Raw genomic sequence first — 18,110 nt, 5'->3', positions numbered from 1 at the left:
ACTGAAGAAGAATTACTTTCAAATTATACTCTTCTTTTCCACTGACAAACTTGTTTTCTGCAACTTAACTTGCTCTGGACAAGCAATGACTCTGAAAGGGAACTTTGCCCAATAAAAATTTAAATATGAATTAGTTTATCACTGTGTGTGTGGACTCCATGCCCCTCCCTCTCTTTTAAAGGCTAATTCTTGCAACCACTGGTAATGCTTTTTTCCAAGTCTAAACACAAATATTCTACCTGTTGAACAGCTACTAACCCCTGGACTCTTCCCTAGACATCCAGAATGCATGGAGTTAAGGTTGCTGGTGTGTGAGTGAAATATGTATTTAGACATGCAGCTAAGCTAGCCAAATGTCTTGGTGGATCAGAAAACAGTACTTTGCAAAGGCTCAGGGGCTGACATCTGTTTAAAGTAATATGGCTTTGAACCCATGGGAAAATAATACTTTGCTTCAAAGATTGCAAATGGCAGGATAATTGAGGTAGGATCCTCCTATTTATGCAGAAGAAATGGAATATTGTAAATCCAGACAGGTTGGTTATGACCAATGCTGTTTGTTTACCTGGTGGCTCCTTGGTAGCCCATACAGAGTTGGTCCCAGTCCACTTTCTAGTGGACAAATCATAGAATATCAGGGTTGGAAGGGACCTCAGGAGGTCATCTAGTCCAACCCACTGCTCAAAGCAGGACTAATCCCCAGACAGATTTTTACCCCAGTTCCCTAAATGGCCCCCTCAAGGATTGAACTCACAACCCTGGGTTTAGCAGGCCAATGCGCAAACCACTGAGCTATCCCTCCCCCCATCAGAGAAACTACCACCATCATAATTGGTCCCCTTGTCAGCAGAAAGCCAAAGGCCTGAATGGGAGTGAGGGATAGACAGGTCACTCTCCCCTAGAGATGCGGCAAGTGTACTCTGATTTTTGTTCAGAGACTTCTTTTGTGAAGGTTCCCAGAGCAGGCTAATGAACTCTGCTGAAATCATGGAAAAGTTTTTGGATTTCTGAGTTTCACCTTCTTACAGCTGTGAGCACAGGTGACTAAAAGTTCAAACAGGCCATGTCCCCTTGTCTGCTTGTGATGGGGGAAGTGAGGAGTTGAGTCATCAGATGGTCTCTTCACAACTGCTGGTCCCTTAAAAAAAGTGTGATCAGTTTTGCCATTCCTAATCTGTCTACACTGATCAGAATATGGTTCTGGAAGAAGGAGAGAGACACTACTCTTAAGGGCTTTGGGGAACAGTCTGACCCCCCAGTTCTTGTATGTGTGCAACTTGTAGAAACAACCTTTGTTTTTTGAATTTGCATTATCCTGTTAAATGAAGAAGTGACATGGTGGGAAGTACCAAGGAATAATATAATGGGCCTGTTAGGGATGGAGATCTCTAAATTGAAGGAATGCCCTGTATAATGGGGAAGATTGGACAGATATAATCTTGGATATTGACCAACTTTGCTCTTCTCTTTTGAAGAGAGGAGACTTAACTGATAACTGAAACTAGACCAGTAAACCAACTCATCTCTTTGGAAAGAGAATTTGTTCCTACAAATCATAGAATCCTAGAAATGTAGGCCAGGAAGGGACTTTGGTAGGTCATCTAGTCGAATCCCCTGCACTGAGGCAGGACTAAATATTACCTAGACCATCCCTGATAGAGGTTTGTCTAACCCAGGGGTAGGCAACCTTTCAGAAGCGGTGTGCCGAGTCTTCATTTATTTACTTTAATTTAAGGTTTCGCGTGCCGGTAATACATTTTAACGTTTTTTTAGAAGGTCTCTCTCTATGTCTATATATTATATAACTAAACTATTGTTGTATGTAAAGTAAACAAGGTTTTCAAAATATTTAAGAAGCTTCATTTAAAATTAAATTAAAATGCTGATCTTACGCCACCAGCCTGCTCATCTCGCTGCCAGCCTGGCGTTCTGTTCATCTAGGCCGGCAGTGGGCTGAGTGGGGCCTGACCTCTGAAGCCCCCCACACCCCCAGAAGGGTGGGTGTGGGGGGCTTCAGAGGTCAGGGCAGAGGGCTGGGGGTGTGTGGAGGTGCAGGGCAGAAGGCTGGCGGTGTGGGGGGCTTCAGAGGTCAGGGCAGAGGGCTGGGGGTGTGTGGAGGTGCAGGGCAGAAGGCTGGCGGTGTGGGGGGCTTCAGAGGTCAGGGCAGAGGGCTGGAGGGGTGTGGGGGGTGCAGGGCAGAAGGCTGGGGGTGTGGGGGGCTTTAGAGGTCAGGGCTGGGGGTGTGGGGGGTGGGTCAGGGCAGAGGGCTGGGTGTTGGGGGGGGGAGGGCAGAAGGCTGGGTGTGTGGGGGGGTGCAGGGCAGAGGGCTGGGGTGCTCGGCTTGTGGGGGTGCTCCCAGCCCTCTGCCCCTGAGCGACTCATGGCAGGGGGCTGGAAGGGATATGTTCTATTCCACCCCCTGCCCCAAGGCCCCGTCCCTACCTCTTCTCTGCCTCCTTTACCCAGGGCCGGCTTTAGCAACGGGCCGCGGGGCTGCCGCGCGCCGGCTGGAGCTCCGGCCGGGAGAGCAGGGCTGCGGGGCTTTTACGGAGCAGCCACGCTGCCACTCCTCCCCCCCACCACCCCCCTTTGCAAGGGCCGGCGCAGGGAAGGAGAGGAGGAGGGGCAGGAAAGCAGGCTGCACCTCGGCTGGGAGAAGAAGCGGGGGAGCTTGGCTGCTGCAGGACGAAGCTTCTGCCTCCTGCCCCCCCCGCAGGGGAGAGCGGTGGGCGGGGGGGCTGAGTGAGGCCGGGGGTCGGAACCGCGGCAGGCAGCCACGTGCCATTCAAAATCGGCTTGCGTGCCGTCTTTGGCACGCGTGCTGTAGGTTGCCGACCCCTGGTCTAACCTGTTCTTAACCTCACTGACTGAGGCTACATCTACACTACAGGGGGGGGTCGATTTAAGATACGCAAATTCAGCTACGCGAATAGCGTAGCTGAATTCGACGTATTGCAGCCGACTTACCCCGCTGTGAGGACGGCGGCAAAATCGACCTCCGCAGCTTCCCGTCGACGGCTCTTACTCCCACCTTCGCTGGTGGAGTAAGAGCGTCGATTCGGGGATCGATTGTCGCGTCCCATTAATCGATCCCCGAGAGGTCGATTTCTACCCGCCGATTCAGGCGGGTAGTGTAGACCAGGCCTGAGATTCCACGCCCTCCCTAGGCATTTTGTCCAAATGTTTAACTGCGCTGACAGGAAGTTTTTCCTGGTGTCTAATCTAAATCTCCCTTGCTGCAATTTTATGCCCATTACTATGTGTCCTGTACTCTGTTGTTTAGGAGACCAATTTATCATGTGCCTCCCTATAATAACCTTGAGAGCAAGAGATGGCTTCTGTGTATTGTCACATACCTTTTTTTGTTTTGTGATTTCTACACAGATAACTTTATGAAAATGTGAGCAAGTTTTTTCCAGGTTGGAAAGACCCTAGATTTACTTTGAGGCTCTCTTGCTGAATATACTGGAATTTGGTGAACCATGTTAATCTATCCTCCTTTGGTTCTTTTAGGTCTTTCTCCTCCGTCCTACTCACTTCCAGCTCCTGCAGCAGTTATTCCAACAGAAGCTGCCCTTTATCAGCCCTCCGTGCTTTTGAATCCACGAACACTCCAGTCCTCCACAGCATACTATCCAGCTGGCGCTCAGCTCTTCATGAACTACACGTACTATCCCAGGTAAAGCAATGAGACAGGAACAAATAAGTCCTTTTACAGCAAATGCATGAAGCTCTCAAAAGAGTATTGGCTGCCATGGTGAAGGCTTGTGCTATAGGGAATAGCCTGCTCAGTATTTGATCAGGGTAATTATTTCAGAATCCACTGGTGGGGTTCCAGGTTTAGGTGGCAAATTTTAATATGTGTAAAATATTGGTCACTTGAATAGCGTGTGACTTTTTGAAAAGTGACCAAGTGACTTAGAAGCACACTTGTTATTGCCTCTCCGTGGGAATTGTCCTTTTTTTGTTAAGGGGCTGTGTGTCAGGTAAAAATCCCATGGTTTGTGTCTTAAAATCAGAGGTTTGCACTAATGTCTTTTACCAGAATTTTGCCTCTTCCTTCCCTCAACTTGTTTTGCAGTGTTCTGACTGATGCCCTCCACCCTCGAGGTAACTGCTTTTCAGTGTCTCTGTACAGTTAAAGGATTTTGTAAACTTTGATGGGGAAAGGCGCTATGTAAATTATTCCCACGTGCTTCAGTGCAAGTTGACTGACTAATGTTCTTTTCCCTCCTCCATCCCCCATTTCTCTCCTCTGAGGGCTTTTAGCTTTTCCTGGTTAAAGGAAACAAACACCGGTCTCTTGTGGGTGCGGTATAGTGGGTTTAATATATACTTCACAATCACAAAGTAACTGTTCGTTCTGACTGGAATGCAAAGTACTTCATACTGTCGAGATTGTATGTGAGGCCTGATCTCAAAGTTAGGTCAAAGTAAGCCGTCTTGCGTTAACCTAGTTGTGCATGTGTCTACATTTAAACTTGTCTCCCACTGATATAAGCACCACATTACAGAGACGCAGTAACACCGTCCCCCATTGAGCCGGGGTCAATGTACTGAGGTGAATGCAGCACGAGGGTAAAAGCTGTTGCCTATGACAACACTAACAGTCCTCCAGCAGCTGTCCCACAATGCCTGACACTGATAGCTCTGCTCACAATGGTAAATGCCCAGCGGTCACAGAAACCGAATGGCCTCCCTTCCCTTTAAAGCCTCATACATTTTTTTTTAAATGCCTCTTCCTGATTGTCCAGCTTGGCAAGCACATCTAGCAGCAATCCATTGTTGTGTACAACTGCCCAGCTGACCATGCAGGCTACATGGTCCAGAGGTACTCCAGAATGGAGTAGACTGGAGATATTGGATCTCCTAGGCCAGTGAGGAGAAGAGGCTGTGTAGGCATAGCTACAGACCCGCCAAAGAAAGGTGGATATCTATGAGCAGATTGCATGGGAGATGCAGGCGAAGGGGTATGACCGGGACTGGCACCAGTGCCATATGAAAGCAAAGGAACTGCGTCAAGCGACTGTTGGCCTTGCTGGCCTTCTGATAGATCTGGTGCCGAGCTGCAGATGTACCGCTTTTACAAAGAGCTGAATGCTGTACTTGGCGGAGACCCCACCACCACTCCACAGACTATTGTGGATACCACCAAGAAGCCAAAGTCTCAGGCCCCTGGCAATGAAGAGGTGGAGGAGGATGGGGAATGTGAGAGTGGGAGGTCCAGCTACAAGGTGAACCAGAACCTGTTTGAGACTCCACCGCTGTCCAGTTGGTCCCGGCAGTCAAGCACAAGCGAGCCTGATGCGGGGAAGCAACCTTGGGTAAGTGTGTAAATGTATTTCCCATTACAATGATGGCACCTTCAACTTACCAGGACACAGCTGTTGACTCTTCATTAATTTACTTGTAGTAGAAGAGGTAGTGTTATCTGCTTTTCATTCCCCTCTAGAGGTAGGATAGTGGGGCCATGTGGAACAATTTGTTTATGTACACAGGGATGTCCCTTGAATCCTCCTGAGTGTCTTGATGAAACTTTCATGGAAGTACTCTGCAACCCTCTCCAGAATGTTTCTAGGGATGGCAGCCTTATTTCTTCCTCTGCAATAAGGACACTTTCCCATGCCAGTCAATAATAACTTGAGAGACAAGATGCGTAAGGTAATATCTTTTATTGGTCCAACTTCTGTTGGTGAGAGAGACAAACTTTCAAGCCACACAGAGCTCTTCTTCAAGTCTGGGAAAGTGATGCTCTGAGTACATTTCTGTGTGGCTCAAAAGCTTCTCTCTCTCACCAAGAGAAGGTGGTCCAATAAAAGGTATTACCTCACCCACCTTGTCTCGTTAATATCTTGGGACTAACATAGCTACAACTACACTGCATACAGTAATAACTTTGGCAAGTGCCATTGCAGTACACAGGCTAGCAGCATACGAGCCTGGGAGGCTTCAGGACACCAGCAGTGCTCTGTGCCTTTGTTACCCTCAGGAGAGAGAGATCAGATAAAACCTTCAGCATCTGTGGTCAATGGTGCCAGCATTCAGTGCCATTGCCCTTTATGCATAGCTTCATGCAACCGAGCAATTCCCTCTTCATTTCCCTCACTCCTGGTGGGCGATACTCATCAGTGCTGGTGCTGTGAGTGGTACTGCACACAAGCACTCTGTAGCAGAAGTGTCAATAAGCATGTCTGGTGTAAAATTTTAGGGGAGGAAGGGAAGGGAGTTCTGAATCTTCACTTTCACTTTCCACTGTGACTATACTGACAATGGTACCTCTGTGTGTTTTATCTGCAGCTGCTGCCGTTGCAGCCTTGAGGGGTTCCACAGCCACAACTGTGGAACGCCTAAGCCAGATAAGGAGAAAGAAGAGGACTCAGGATGACACATTCAGCAAGATCCTGCAAGCCAGTGTTGCATCAGACCGTGAGCATGGGGCCTGGAGGATGAACACTGCAGGTAGCCTGTAGAAAGGCCCAGGAATCTTCGAAGGAAAAACAGAATCAGATGCACCAGGATATGACTGGGCTTCTTCGGCAGCAAACAGATGCCGAAGACTCTTGTGGACCTACAGGTTCAACTGTCATGGGCTCGCCTCCCTTTGCAGTTCATGGAGGACTCCATTACAGCATCATCTCCCTACACACCCCACTCAACATACCACATGGTATCAGGGGGCCGCATCCCGACTCCTACCACTTCACCCCGAAGAACGTTAAGGACAGCCACACTTCTCATACACTGACCTGAGACAGCCATGGTTGCTGTATGTGTAGGTAAAATGGACATGAATGTTCTTTCTGCTTAAGTTCTGTTCCATTAATTTAAGTTTTTAATGTATTTGCTTTTAAATTGCACAGACTTCTTGGGCTGACTTAGTTACTGAATAAAATTCTATTTGGAAAAATAATTCCTCTTTATTAGTTCACAACATACGCTGCAGAGAACTTAGCAGTTCTAAAAGGACCCACTTCTTGCTGTACAGTGTGACAGCACATAGGATCAGTGACACAATGTAATAATCCTACATGTACAGCAAACGCTTCAAAATTAATAGGAGCATTGACAGTGTTCTATTCACAGATGTACACCATGCATCACACAATTCCTAACAGACCCCAAAACAGCAGGACCAGGTAGAGCACAATCCACCACAATGCATTACTGTGGCACGCAGTTAAAGTGCTCTTTCAAAGCCTCTCTTAGCCATATAGCTCAGGGCTGACCTCTTCTAATAGCCCTTGTGTCTAGCTGTTGAAACTTGGCAGACAGCCACTCCACTTCCCACTCAGCAGCAAATTTTTCCCCTTTTGCTTCACAGATATTATGTGGGACACAGCAGGCAGCTATAACCATTGTGATTTTTTTTTTTTTTTTTTAAATTCAGGTCCAATCTTGTGAATGAAGTGACACTGGCGTTGTTTAATCTACCAAAAGCTCATTCAGCTGTCATTCTGCACCTGCTGAGCCAGTGGTTGAACCTTTCCTTGGTGCTGTCAAGGTGACCGGTGTACAGCTTCATGAGCCAGGGGAACAATAGCTAGATTGGGTGTCCCCCAGGATTACTATTAGTATTTCGACATTGGCAATGGTTATCCACCAGATGGGAAAGTCCCTCCTTGTAGCTTTCTGAACAGTCCTGTGTTCTTAAAGATTCAAGTACAGATGTTCCCCAGGGTTACGCAAACCCAACTTACGCAAATCTGCACTTACAGAAAAAGTTCCATACGCTTTTTTTTGCCTAATTGTCGGGTATACATTCCCGACTTATGCAAAATTCGACTTATGCAAGGCGTTCCGGAACAGAACGCTTGCGTAAGTCAGGGAGTGTCTGTATCATGCACCTTCTCTGACCAGCCAACCCTGATGTTGTTGAAGCATCCCTGGCGATCCACCAACACTTCATAATTATAGAAATAGTCCTTTCTGACCTCTGCGGCAAGGTGGACTGGTGCCAAAATAGGGATACGCGTGCCATCTATTGCTCCACAGAAGTTTGGGAACCCCATTGCTACAAATCCATCCACTACATTCTGCACATTGCTCAGAGTCACAGTCCTGCATAGCAGGAGGCGATTAATGGCCCTGAACACTTGTATGACAATGGGCCCCACAGTGGATTTTGCATCGCCAGAATGATTTCCCACTGATTGGTAGCAATCCAGCTCTGCAAGTTTCCACAGTGCGATTGCCACTCACTATTCCCATTGTCAATGCAGCTCTCATTTTGGTGCCCTTGCACTGGAGGGCTGAGGCAAGCTCAGCACACAAATCCAGAAATATGGCTTTGCACATCCGGAAGTTCTGCAGCCACAGCTTGTCATCCCAAGCCTGCATTATGATGTCATCCTGCCAATCAGTGCTCATTTCTCGGGCCCAGAAGCAGCGCTCCACCATCTGTAGCTGCTCTGTGAACACCACCAACAATCTTAGAATTGATTCACAGTATATCTCACAGCAATCTGTCCTCCAATAAATCGTCATATTCCCCACTGATTCAGTTCTTCTTACAACTCTGCAAATATTGGAGGAACGTGCGTTCTGTGCTTGCAACACTTATGACAATAGTGCAGAACTGTGCAGGCTCTGTGCTTCTGTCAGAGATGGTGGACAGTAAGGAGGGCCATGTGAATTTGTTTTTCGTTTTTTTGTGTTTAAGGTGCAAAAATTATAGGATATAGATAGTTGCATGCTGAGAAGTTGACTCCTTGCTCCCAGTCCCCCATGTGCAACTCATTTCTGCCTCACCAGGCATTGCCAAAACTTCAACAAAAGACAGTGTGCTGGATGGTGGTGGGTTGTACACTGGGATACCTACCCATGGTGTACTGCACTGTGCATTGACACAAGCACTCCTGGTGAGTACCTGCAGTGCCAATATAAGGAGCTAAGTATGCATGTGCACGAGGAATATATGAACTGTGGTAGCTTTATGCTACATAACTTGCATCAACCGAAGTTTGTAGAGTAGATGTGGCCTTAGTAAGTGGAATATCGGATGGCTAATCTAAACCTCTTTTGGTGATCTACTGTTGGTGCCCTGAAGCCATCCATACAATCTTTTACAGCATGAAGTATCCTTTCTGGGACGTACTGTGCATATCCGCCATTGTTTGCTGGAAGCCCAGGGCATACTTTAACAACATATCCTGCTGAAACATTTAACCTCCCTAAAAATATCTAATGGAAAGTTCTCATTAAACCACTCTTCATTTCTGTCTGTACTAAACAAACGGTGTTGCATTCCCTTCATCCCTAGCCACCAACAATTGAAGTGCAGTCTAGTACCATACGTTCTAGTGGAAACTTACAGGAGGGGGTTAAACAATGTTGATACCAATAGTGGACCACAAACCCAAGAGTCCTTTCCCATCACTTTTTTCACAATCCTTGCTTCTTGTGAGTCAAATTATCCAAGTTCTATTCAGCAATTTAAAAAGGAAGTTGCCATAATAGCTGTCTCTCTTTGAGATAGATCATAGGCAACCCCATTCTTGATGCGAGCATTATCCCTGAAACGTTCTAGAAGCAGTTCATGGGGGCCATTTGGAACTTTCCCCTGTGCTGTGTTCAGAGGGTGTTATATGGGGGAGTAGTGACCATCCCAAAAGTGTGAATCTAGAGGGAAACTCTTTCAGTGGGGAGGGAAACATTGCTTTGCTTAACCGTGCTTCAAGATTTCCATGTGGAATCTCTGGGTAAGGATTCCTGAACTAGGCCCCAAGAGATGCTGTTTCCTAGAAGATGTTGAGGGTACCATCCACCCTAGAGTGGTGGCCAATACGGGTGTTCATCACCAAAGACCTGAAGTATAGGTTAGGCTGTGCAGGAGCTGAGAGAGCCCAGCAGGGCCGGCTCCAGAGCCCAGCAGGGCCAGCAGGTGCCTGGGGCAGCCAATGAAGAGGGGGGCGGCACCTCCGGCCGTTCGGCAGCAATTCGGCGGCGGGGTCGTCACTCCCTCTTGGAGCGAAGAACCTGCCACCGAATTGCCACCGTAGAATGAAGCGGTGGTAGAGCTGCCGCCGCTTGCAATCGCAGCTTTTTTTTTTTTTTTTTTTTCTGCTTGGGGCGGCAAAAACGCTAGAGCCGGCCCTGGCAGCACGGCTCATTATTTTAAATGAATAACTTTGAAGAGATGGTGCCATGGGTGCACTCGCTGCTGGTGGTGCCTCCTCCTGGCTGTCCTGGGATTAGCTCTCCCCAGTGCAGGGTCTATCCTGTCGTACTCTCATCCTGCGGATCCCTCTCGCTCCAAGAACCACAGCCTCCTCTTTGTGACTCAGCCCTCCGGCTGGGGTCACTATGTGGTTTCCACTTCCAGGGGGTAACAAAGTCTTTCCAGAACAAATTGGACTAGGTAGTCCACTGCCAGGTCCCCAGTGGCTGGTAGAGGAACCTGGCCACACCCTCTACTCTGGGTTCTAGCTCAGGGGTCCTCCAGTCAGCAGCCAAGGCCTGCACTGTCTTATCTTGCTGTTTTCCCCTTCTGTTGCCAGCTTCCTGGCTTATATAGAACCCTCCAGATGAGCCTGCTTCCAATCAATTCCCTGTTCCTCTTCCAGGTGCAGCCTGTGGAGTTAATTGGCCCACCTGGCCATCTTAACCCCTTCCAGTCCTGTGTGGGGTAGACACCCTAGCACAGATAGGTTACATTTTACTGAACCAGGATGGACAGCTCACATTTATCTGCACAGAAAAAAAAACGTAAAAGGGAAATTCCAAAACTAAACCATCTTAAAATTAGTTGTTTGCTACACTTGCCTATCATGTCACTTACCAAACTCAACCACTTAATGTAAAAGCAAGGAAATGAATAGCTAAGCACATCATAAAACTTGCACAGGCCACATAAAACAAATAATCCTTCTCAATAAGATATGCAACCTTAATTCTGAATTACTATTCTTTCTTTGAGTCCATAATACATACACCACATACAACCCTTCTGGAAAAAACAAGAACTATGACCCTGTAAAACAATTCATGCAGGCATAGGGTCTACCTGTGTAGAGCCCCTACACTGCAGTCAAGGGGTTCTATGTAGGTGCAGAGGTCCTACTGCAAGCTGCTCAGGACCAGGGCAGATACACAACAATTTCATGTATTGATCAGCCTCAGAAGCAAGTCCAAATACGCCCATAAAATTATCTTTAATTGACAGTTGTACACTATTCCTAGGAAATTAAATATGGGATACTATTCCAAAGAACATCAACTGTAACTACTTTACCTCAAAATTCTACTTTCTTAATAAATCAGCTGACTTTTTCCATTTGATAGTTTCTGTTAGGGCACTAACTAAATATCTTCTAATATTTAGGAAAAGCCTTAATTTATTTAATAAAAATTTATGTGGCTTGTTTAGTTGCAATAAAAAACTATCATATAGAAAGATATGCATTTATGTGAGCAGTATAAGACTTACTCCCTTGGGTTTTGTAAATGATGCGATAAGGAAGTACTTTTTTTCTTTTTTTGTTATTGAGTAACCTTAACCTTTTTTTCTTTTTAATGAAGTTTTCTGGAACTGAAAATAATCCAGCAAATGTGAAGTAAGTGCAAGGGGAAGGAGTGGGTCTCCTCAGTGCTAAATTGTATATTTAAATGCATGTACATGGAAAAGCAATAAGGAATCAGTAGCTAATGACCAAACATTGGCCCATAAATCTAATAAGTGAGCATTTATGGAAATAAGGAAAGCCTCTTTGACCTACTACCAAAAGGTTCAACAGCTTGTGTTGACAAGGTCAAGGATTTCTATAATGGCTGATTCCATCATTGACATAGTGCTGTACTCCTTTTTTTTTCTTTTTCTTTTTCTTTTTCTTTTCCTTCTTTTTCAATTCTCTCTATACCGCCCCAACCCTCCAAGTTTTCTTGTGCTTATCACAAGCCCCCGAGGGAGACAGTTTCAACTGTCTTTCTTTCAGTGTACTAGTGCCAGGGTCGGCAACCTTCGGCACGCAGCCCATCAGGGTAATCTGCTGGCAGGCTGCGAGACATTTTGTTTACGTTTACCGTCTGCAGGAACGGTTTACGTTTACCCCCCCCCCCCCCCCCGCAGCTTCCATTGGCTGGACATGGCGAACTGCAGCCACTGGTTGCTGCAGGGGGCCGTGCCTGCAGATGGTCAATGTAAACAAAATGTCTCGCGGCCCGCCAGCCGAATACCCTGATGGGCTATGTGCCGAAGGTTGCTGACCCCTGTACTAGTGCTATAGTTTTTAATAATAAAAAAGCTTGTCAGTGTATGGGAATACATGTGTGATATATAAGAAAATAATGTAAGAGTTGAGTTGACTTGTTACATTGATCATAAACTGCTGTAATTACATTGCTTGTGCATGTTCACACAACACACCTTGTGACAGCAGAATGCATCCACAGTTGGTGCTTGAGCACCATGGATAGCTATCCCACTATGCAAATCATCACCTTCTCCCACTAGGAGTTCTGGGGATGGATTGCAGTGCATCATGGGTAAGGATCACCGCCCCCATGACGCAGTTTTCTCCGTTCCATAATTCCAAGGGCTTCCAACTGCATTTTGTGCCGTTTTTCAGCTGTGCCTGTACACTTTGCACCTGTCCTCTCTGCCTGAAAGCATGGATCCTGCACTGCTCACCAGTCTTGTGATAAGCATTATGAACACAACATGGCTGATCATACAGTATTTCATGAGCTGCGAATCTGAACAGGAATCTGTACTGCTTGCCCTGCTGCGTGCCATTGAAAGAAACAATTCAAAATTTGATGTTGTCATTCGCAGAGAGCTGCACACAGTGGACTGTCACTAGTGGGGTTGGGAAACAAGCACCGAGTGGTGGAATCGAATTGTGATGCAGGTATGGGATGATGAGCAGTGGCTGCAGAACTTTTGTAAGCACAAAACCACCTTCCTTGAACTGTGTGCGGCGCTTGCCCCTGCCCTGTGGCGCAAGAACACCAAAATGAGAGCTGCCTTAAGGGTGGAAAAGCGAGTGGTGATCACAGTGTGGAAGCTGGCAATTCTAGACTGCTATTGGTCAGTTGCAAATCACTTTGGAGTTGTGAAGTCCACCGTGAGGATTGCGGTGATGCAAGTATGCAGGGCCATTAATCATCTGCTACGAAGGACTGTGACTCTGGGCAATGTGCATGAAATAGTGCATGACTTTGCGGCAATGGGATTCCTTAACTGCGGTGGGGCGGTAGATGGTGCACACATCCCAATTTTGGCCCCAGACCATCTTGCGACGGAGTACATCAACAGAAAAGGCAACCTCTCTATGGTATTGCAGGCCCTGGTGGATCACTGGTGTCATTTCACGGACATCAATGTGGGGTGGTCAGGGAAGGTGCACGACGCACACATCTTGTATAGAAAGCTGCATTCAGGGACTTTCTTTCCAGACCAGAAGATTCCAATAGGGGATGTGGAAATGCCCAAAGTGATCCTGGGAGACCCAGCCTACCCTTTATTCCTGTGGCTCATGAAGCCTCTCACTGGAAACCTTGACAGCAGCAAGGAGCACTTCAACAACAGACTCAGCAGGTGCAGAATGACCAGAGAATGTGCATTTGGCAGATTAAAGCGTTGTTGGCACTGCCTCTTTGGCAAGTTAGACCGCAGTGAGGAAAATATTCCCATGGTCATAACAGCCTGATGTGTTCTGTATAACGTTTGTGAAGCCAAGGGGGAAAAGTTTCCCCAGGGTGGAAGGTTGAGGTAGATCACCTGGCAGCTGATTTTGAGTAGCCAGATATCCGGACAATTAGAGGGGCACAGCGGGTGCTATCCAAATCAGGGAGGCTTGGAAGCATCATTTTGACAATGAGCACCAGGAATGTGTCTTTCTGTAATGAATTGAGCCAAGCATTGTTTGCTTGCCACCTTCAATAACTCTTGTAATGATTCCTGCTTATTAACTGTACTCTGCAAATGTGGCGATTGCCACAGTATTTGAATTTCTGTTGCAACCACACTGTGTAGGTCACAAATAAAGAATCACTGTCTTTGTGGTCTAAATTTTTATTAAACAGCAATACACAGCTTTACATTTCTTACAGGGACATAGAATATCAAGGTTGGAAGGGACATCAAGAGGTCATCTAATCCAACCCCCTGCTCAAAGCAGGACCAATCCCCAACTAAATCATCACAGCCAGGGCTTTGTCAAGCCTGACCTTAAAAACCGCTAAGGAAGGAGATTCCACTACCTCCCTAGGTAACCCATTCCAGTGCTTCACCACCTCCGAGTGAAAAGGTTTTTCCTAATATCCAACCTAAACCTCCCGCACTGCAACTTGAGACCATTACTCCTTGTTCTGTCATCTGATACCACTGAGAACAGTCTAGATCCATCCTCTTTGGAACCCCCTTTCAGGTAGTTGAAAGCAGCTATCAAATCCCCCCTCATTCTTCTTTTCTGCAGACTAAACAATCCCAGTTCCTTCAGCCTCTCCTCATAACAGATGAGGCATCACCAATGTCGAATAGAGAGGAATGATCACGTCCCTCAATCTGCTGGCAATGCCCCTACTTATACAGCCCAAAATGCCATTAGCCTTCTTGGCAACAAGGGCACACTGTTGACTCATATCCAGCTTCTCATCCACTGTAACCCCTAGGTCCTTTTCTGCAGAACTGCTGCCTAGCCATTTGGTCCCTAGTCTGTAGTAGAGCATGGGATTCTTCCGTCCTAAGTGCAGGACTCTGCACTTGTCCTTGTTGAACCTCATCAGATTTCTTTTGGCCCAATCCTCTAATTTGTCTAGGTCCCTCTGTATCTTATCCCTACCCTCCAGCATATCTACCACTCCTCTGCAGTCCACACCATCCTCTAGATCATTAATGAATATATTGAACAAAACTGGCCCCAGGACCGACCCTTGGGGCACTCCGCTTGATACCAGTTGCCAACTAGACATGTAGCCATTGATCACTACCCATTGAGCCCGACGATCTAGCCAGCTTTCTATCCACCTTATAGTCCATTCATCCAGCCCATACTACTTTAACTTGCTGGCAAGAATACTGTGGGAGACCGTCAAGGAATAATATGTCCACTTCTTTCCCCTCATCCACAGAGCCAGTTATCTCGTCATAGAAGGCAATTAGGTTAGTCAGGCATGACTTACCCTTGGTTAATCCATGCTGACTGTTCCTGATCACTTTCCTCTCTTCTAAGTGCTTCAGAATTGATTCTTTGAGGACCTGCTCCATGATTTTTCCAGGACTGAGGTGAGGCTGACTAGCCTGTAGTTCCTTGGCTCCTCCTTCCCTTTTTTTAAAGATGGACACTACATTAGCCTTTTTTCAGTCATCCAGGACCTCCCCCAATCGCCATGAGTTTTCGAAGATAATGGCTAGTGGCTCTGTAATCACATCCGCCAACTCCTTTAGCACCCTCGGCTGCAGTGACATGACAATGAGCAGCACTCATTGAAGTGAGGATCTCACAGCTACGTGCATGTCCAGCTGTCATTATGGAAAATGTCCCTGGGGAGGAGTGAAAGGGTACTGCGATGGGCAGTGAATGTGAGAGGAATGTGTGGGCGGAGTTTGAGGAGGGCATGGAATGCAGTTCTCTATGGGCTGCAGGTGGGGGGGTTGAGCATGCATGTGTTCTGCCTGCAGCGCAATCAGGGACATCAGCATCTCTGCTCCTCCATGAGCTTTATTATCCACTCCTGACCCTGTCTTCTCTCTTGGCTATCCGTTTGTAGTTTCTCTCTCCACGGTCTGCACTCACTATCTGCCTGAACTGATGATTGCAGCAATTCCCAAAACATGTCGTCCTTGCTCCTACTCCTCCTCATTCACCTCCTTATCTGATGGAGGTGCTCTGCCAGCGTATAGGAGCTGGTCCTCAAGGGCAGAAGCAAAAGAAACCATATACAGTCAGTATTGTGTGTGCACTCAGTAGTGAATCATAAGTTACATACACCTTTTTCTCACTTGGCAAACATTCAGCACAGCCAGAACATTAAACGTGATGAGTTTGGCCTGGGGGGAAAAGAGCGTGCAAGACAAGACAGGGTCGGAGTGGTTTCAGAAGGGTATCCGTACAAGCGCCTACGGACACTATTCTGAAAAGTGGCACCATTTTCCACAGGCAAAGGCGATCAAAGCTGAATCGCACACTACTGAGGGTAACCAAAGATGTGAGGGTGCATCTCCTGTATGTGTGCACCTTCAGAACGGGTCTGTATGCTGTTCGCCTGTGTGCTGCATTTGTTCCTCCAGAAGTAATTGCCAATTGGCGCTGCAAAGTTTCCTACAATGGGGGAAGAAACAAAGCAGCTCTGCCAAGGAACCTTCAGCAGAGGATTGCAGAGTATCTACAGGAAAGCTTCCTAGAGCTCTGTGGAAGATTCCCAGGAGATTTCGGTGTGTATTAACCAACTTTTCCACAGGACCCCCACTGCGTAGCTGCACAAGGTAATGCAAAGCAGATGCAAACTGTATCTAGTGGTGTTAATTTCGATCCCTTCTCCCATTTGCATCATGTAACAAAATAAAGGACACTTGTACCTTGTGTAACTCTGCTCTTTCAAAGAAAGATGAATACTTGCTGGAGCTCCCCTCTTCTCCTTGAGGCAACGCCAGACCTGGACTGTTGGGACTGGCTAGATCCCTCTGGAGTCAAAAAGATGTCCTGGCTCTCCGCACCACCGGACAAACCTATTGCCTGTCCCACATCTTCCTCCAAATCTATCTCCTCGTCCACCACTTCATCCTCGGGGTTGACTCCACTGGTCACTACCACCAGTCCCCCTGAAATAGCCACAGAGCTCTTGGTGGTGGAGCTGGAGTGGCCACTAAGGATGGGATGCAGTTCCTTGTAGAAGCGGCATGTTTTCCGTGCCACAGCTGAGATATGGTTGGCCTCCCTTGCCTTCTGGTACACTTGCCTCAGCTTCTTGACCTTAGCACAGCACTGCTGTGCGTCCCTTTCGTGCCCCTTCTCATCTATGCCACGAGCAAAGTTCCTATGGCTGGATCAGAGCTGTGACTGCACAGCCTCCTCTCCCTACAGACTCACCGGATTCCGCAACTCCGGGGTACTCCACGTGGGAGCCCGTTTGCTGTCGAAAGCTTCCAATAGCTGGTCATGGAGGAAGAATGCCCTTGTTCTTAAGGAGAGACCCAAGGTTTGCCACTGACTTCTTGTGAGACTTGGGGGTAAATCAATCTCTGCCAATTTTGTTAATCTCTAGAATGTAGCTAATACTGGACTAACTTTGAGGTGTAAAGTCTGTAACACTCACTGAGATCCTTGAAAGTTGCTGTAAGTGCAAAGTATATTTATGTTCATCTAAAGGGCATCAAAACCAATCCCCACTTCTGAATATTCAGTGGCAAAAAAATTACTTGAGGAAGACAATAGCTGCTGTCTAAATTACATCATTCAGCATGAGATGGTGGTTGGTTTTGGTTTTTAAAATAGATGATACATCTGTCACTTTGTGTGCTGTGGTTCCGTAACAGTCTAAAACTTCCACAACATCTTGCACCATAACACTAAATGTTACGTAGCAGTGATGGCAGCATACAATTACTTATGACTGATATTGGTCATGGTGTTCATGAAGTTAGACTTATTAGAAGTTTCTACAATTTTGTACTCATTGGTTTTTGCAAGGTTCAGTTTGAAGATGGCTCTTCCTTCTGCTCTTCTATAGAAATACGGTTCAGGTATTGTTAGTGAAGAGGAGTTAAGTGAAGATTCCATGTTCCAATGTGTGATCTCCAGTCGTTTTTGTTTTTCTGATGTATATTAATAGAAAACTCTTATAGCTGGAGGGGGCAGGGGAGAGTGCTGTAACTGGGGACTTAGAAACCCCTCCTGCAGGTTACATGCTTATTGACATATTTTAGTCTCTAGAGAATGAGACTTTTTCCAATCACAGTTGGATGTACCTTTCGAGAGGCACCCAGCAATACTTACTCTTCCCTAAACATTCCCCAATGGCAGGCTGCTAGAGTTCCAAAAATTATTCAAATCAGAGCATTCCCACAATACAGGCAGAGAAGTACTACTGGGTCCATTCCTGTCGCTTTTTGTTTTCCAATTCTGTTATCTTATACAGAGGGATAGTAGTTATGCACTGAGCAATAATGGGAG

At 46.7% G+C, this 18,110-nt stretch overlaps 1 protein-coding gene across 3 annotated transcripts in view; it reads left to right on the top strand.

Moving 5' to 3' along the window:
* ESRP1 (epithelial splicing regulatory protein 1) overlaps nt 1-18,110 on the top strand; it is a 58,200-nt gene that overhangs the window by 33,574 nt on the left and 6,516 nt on the right. For all 3 annotated transcript variants that reach the window (XM_065398950.1, XM_065398951.1, XM_065398949.1), the window contains exon 13: nt 3,514-3,679. In XM_065398950.1, coding sequence (XP_065255022.1) covers nt 3,514-3,679 — 166 coding nt within the window. The remainder of the gene's footprint in view (nt 1-3,513; nt 3,680-18,110) is intronic.

This window comes from Emys orbicularis, chromosome 2, assembly GCF_028017835.1.
Source record: "Emys orbicularis isolate rEmyOrb1 chromosome 2, rEmyOrb1.hap1, whole genome shotgun sequence".
Lineage (NCBI taxonomy): Eukaryota > Metazoa > Chordata > Testudines > Emydidae > Emys > Emys orbicularis.
Note: the sequence above shows the minus strand (reverse complement) of the source record. Positions and strands in the feature narration are given on the sequence as shown.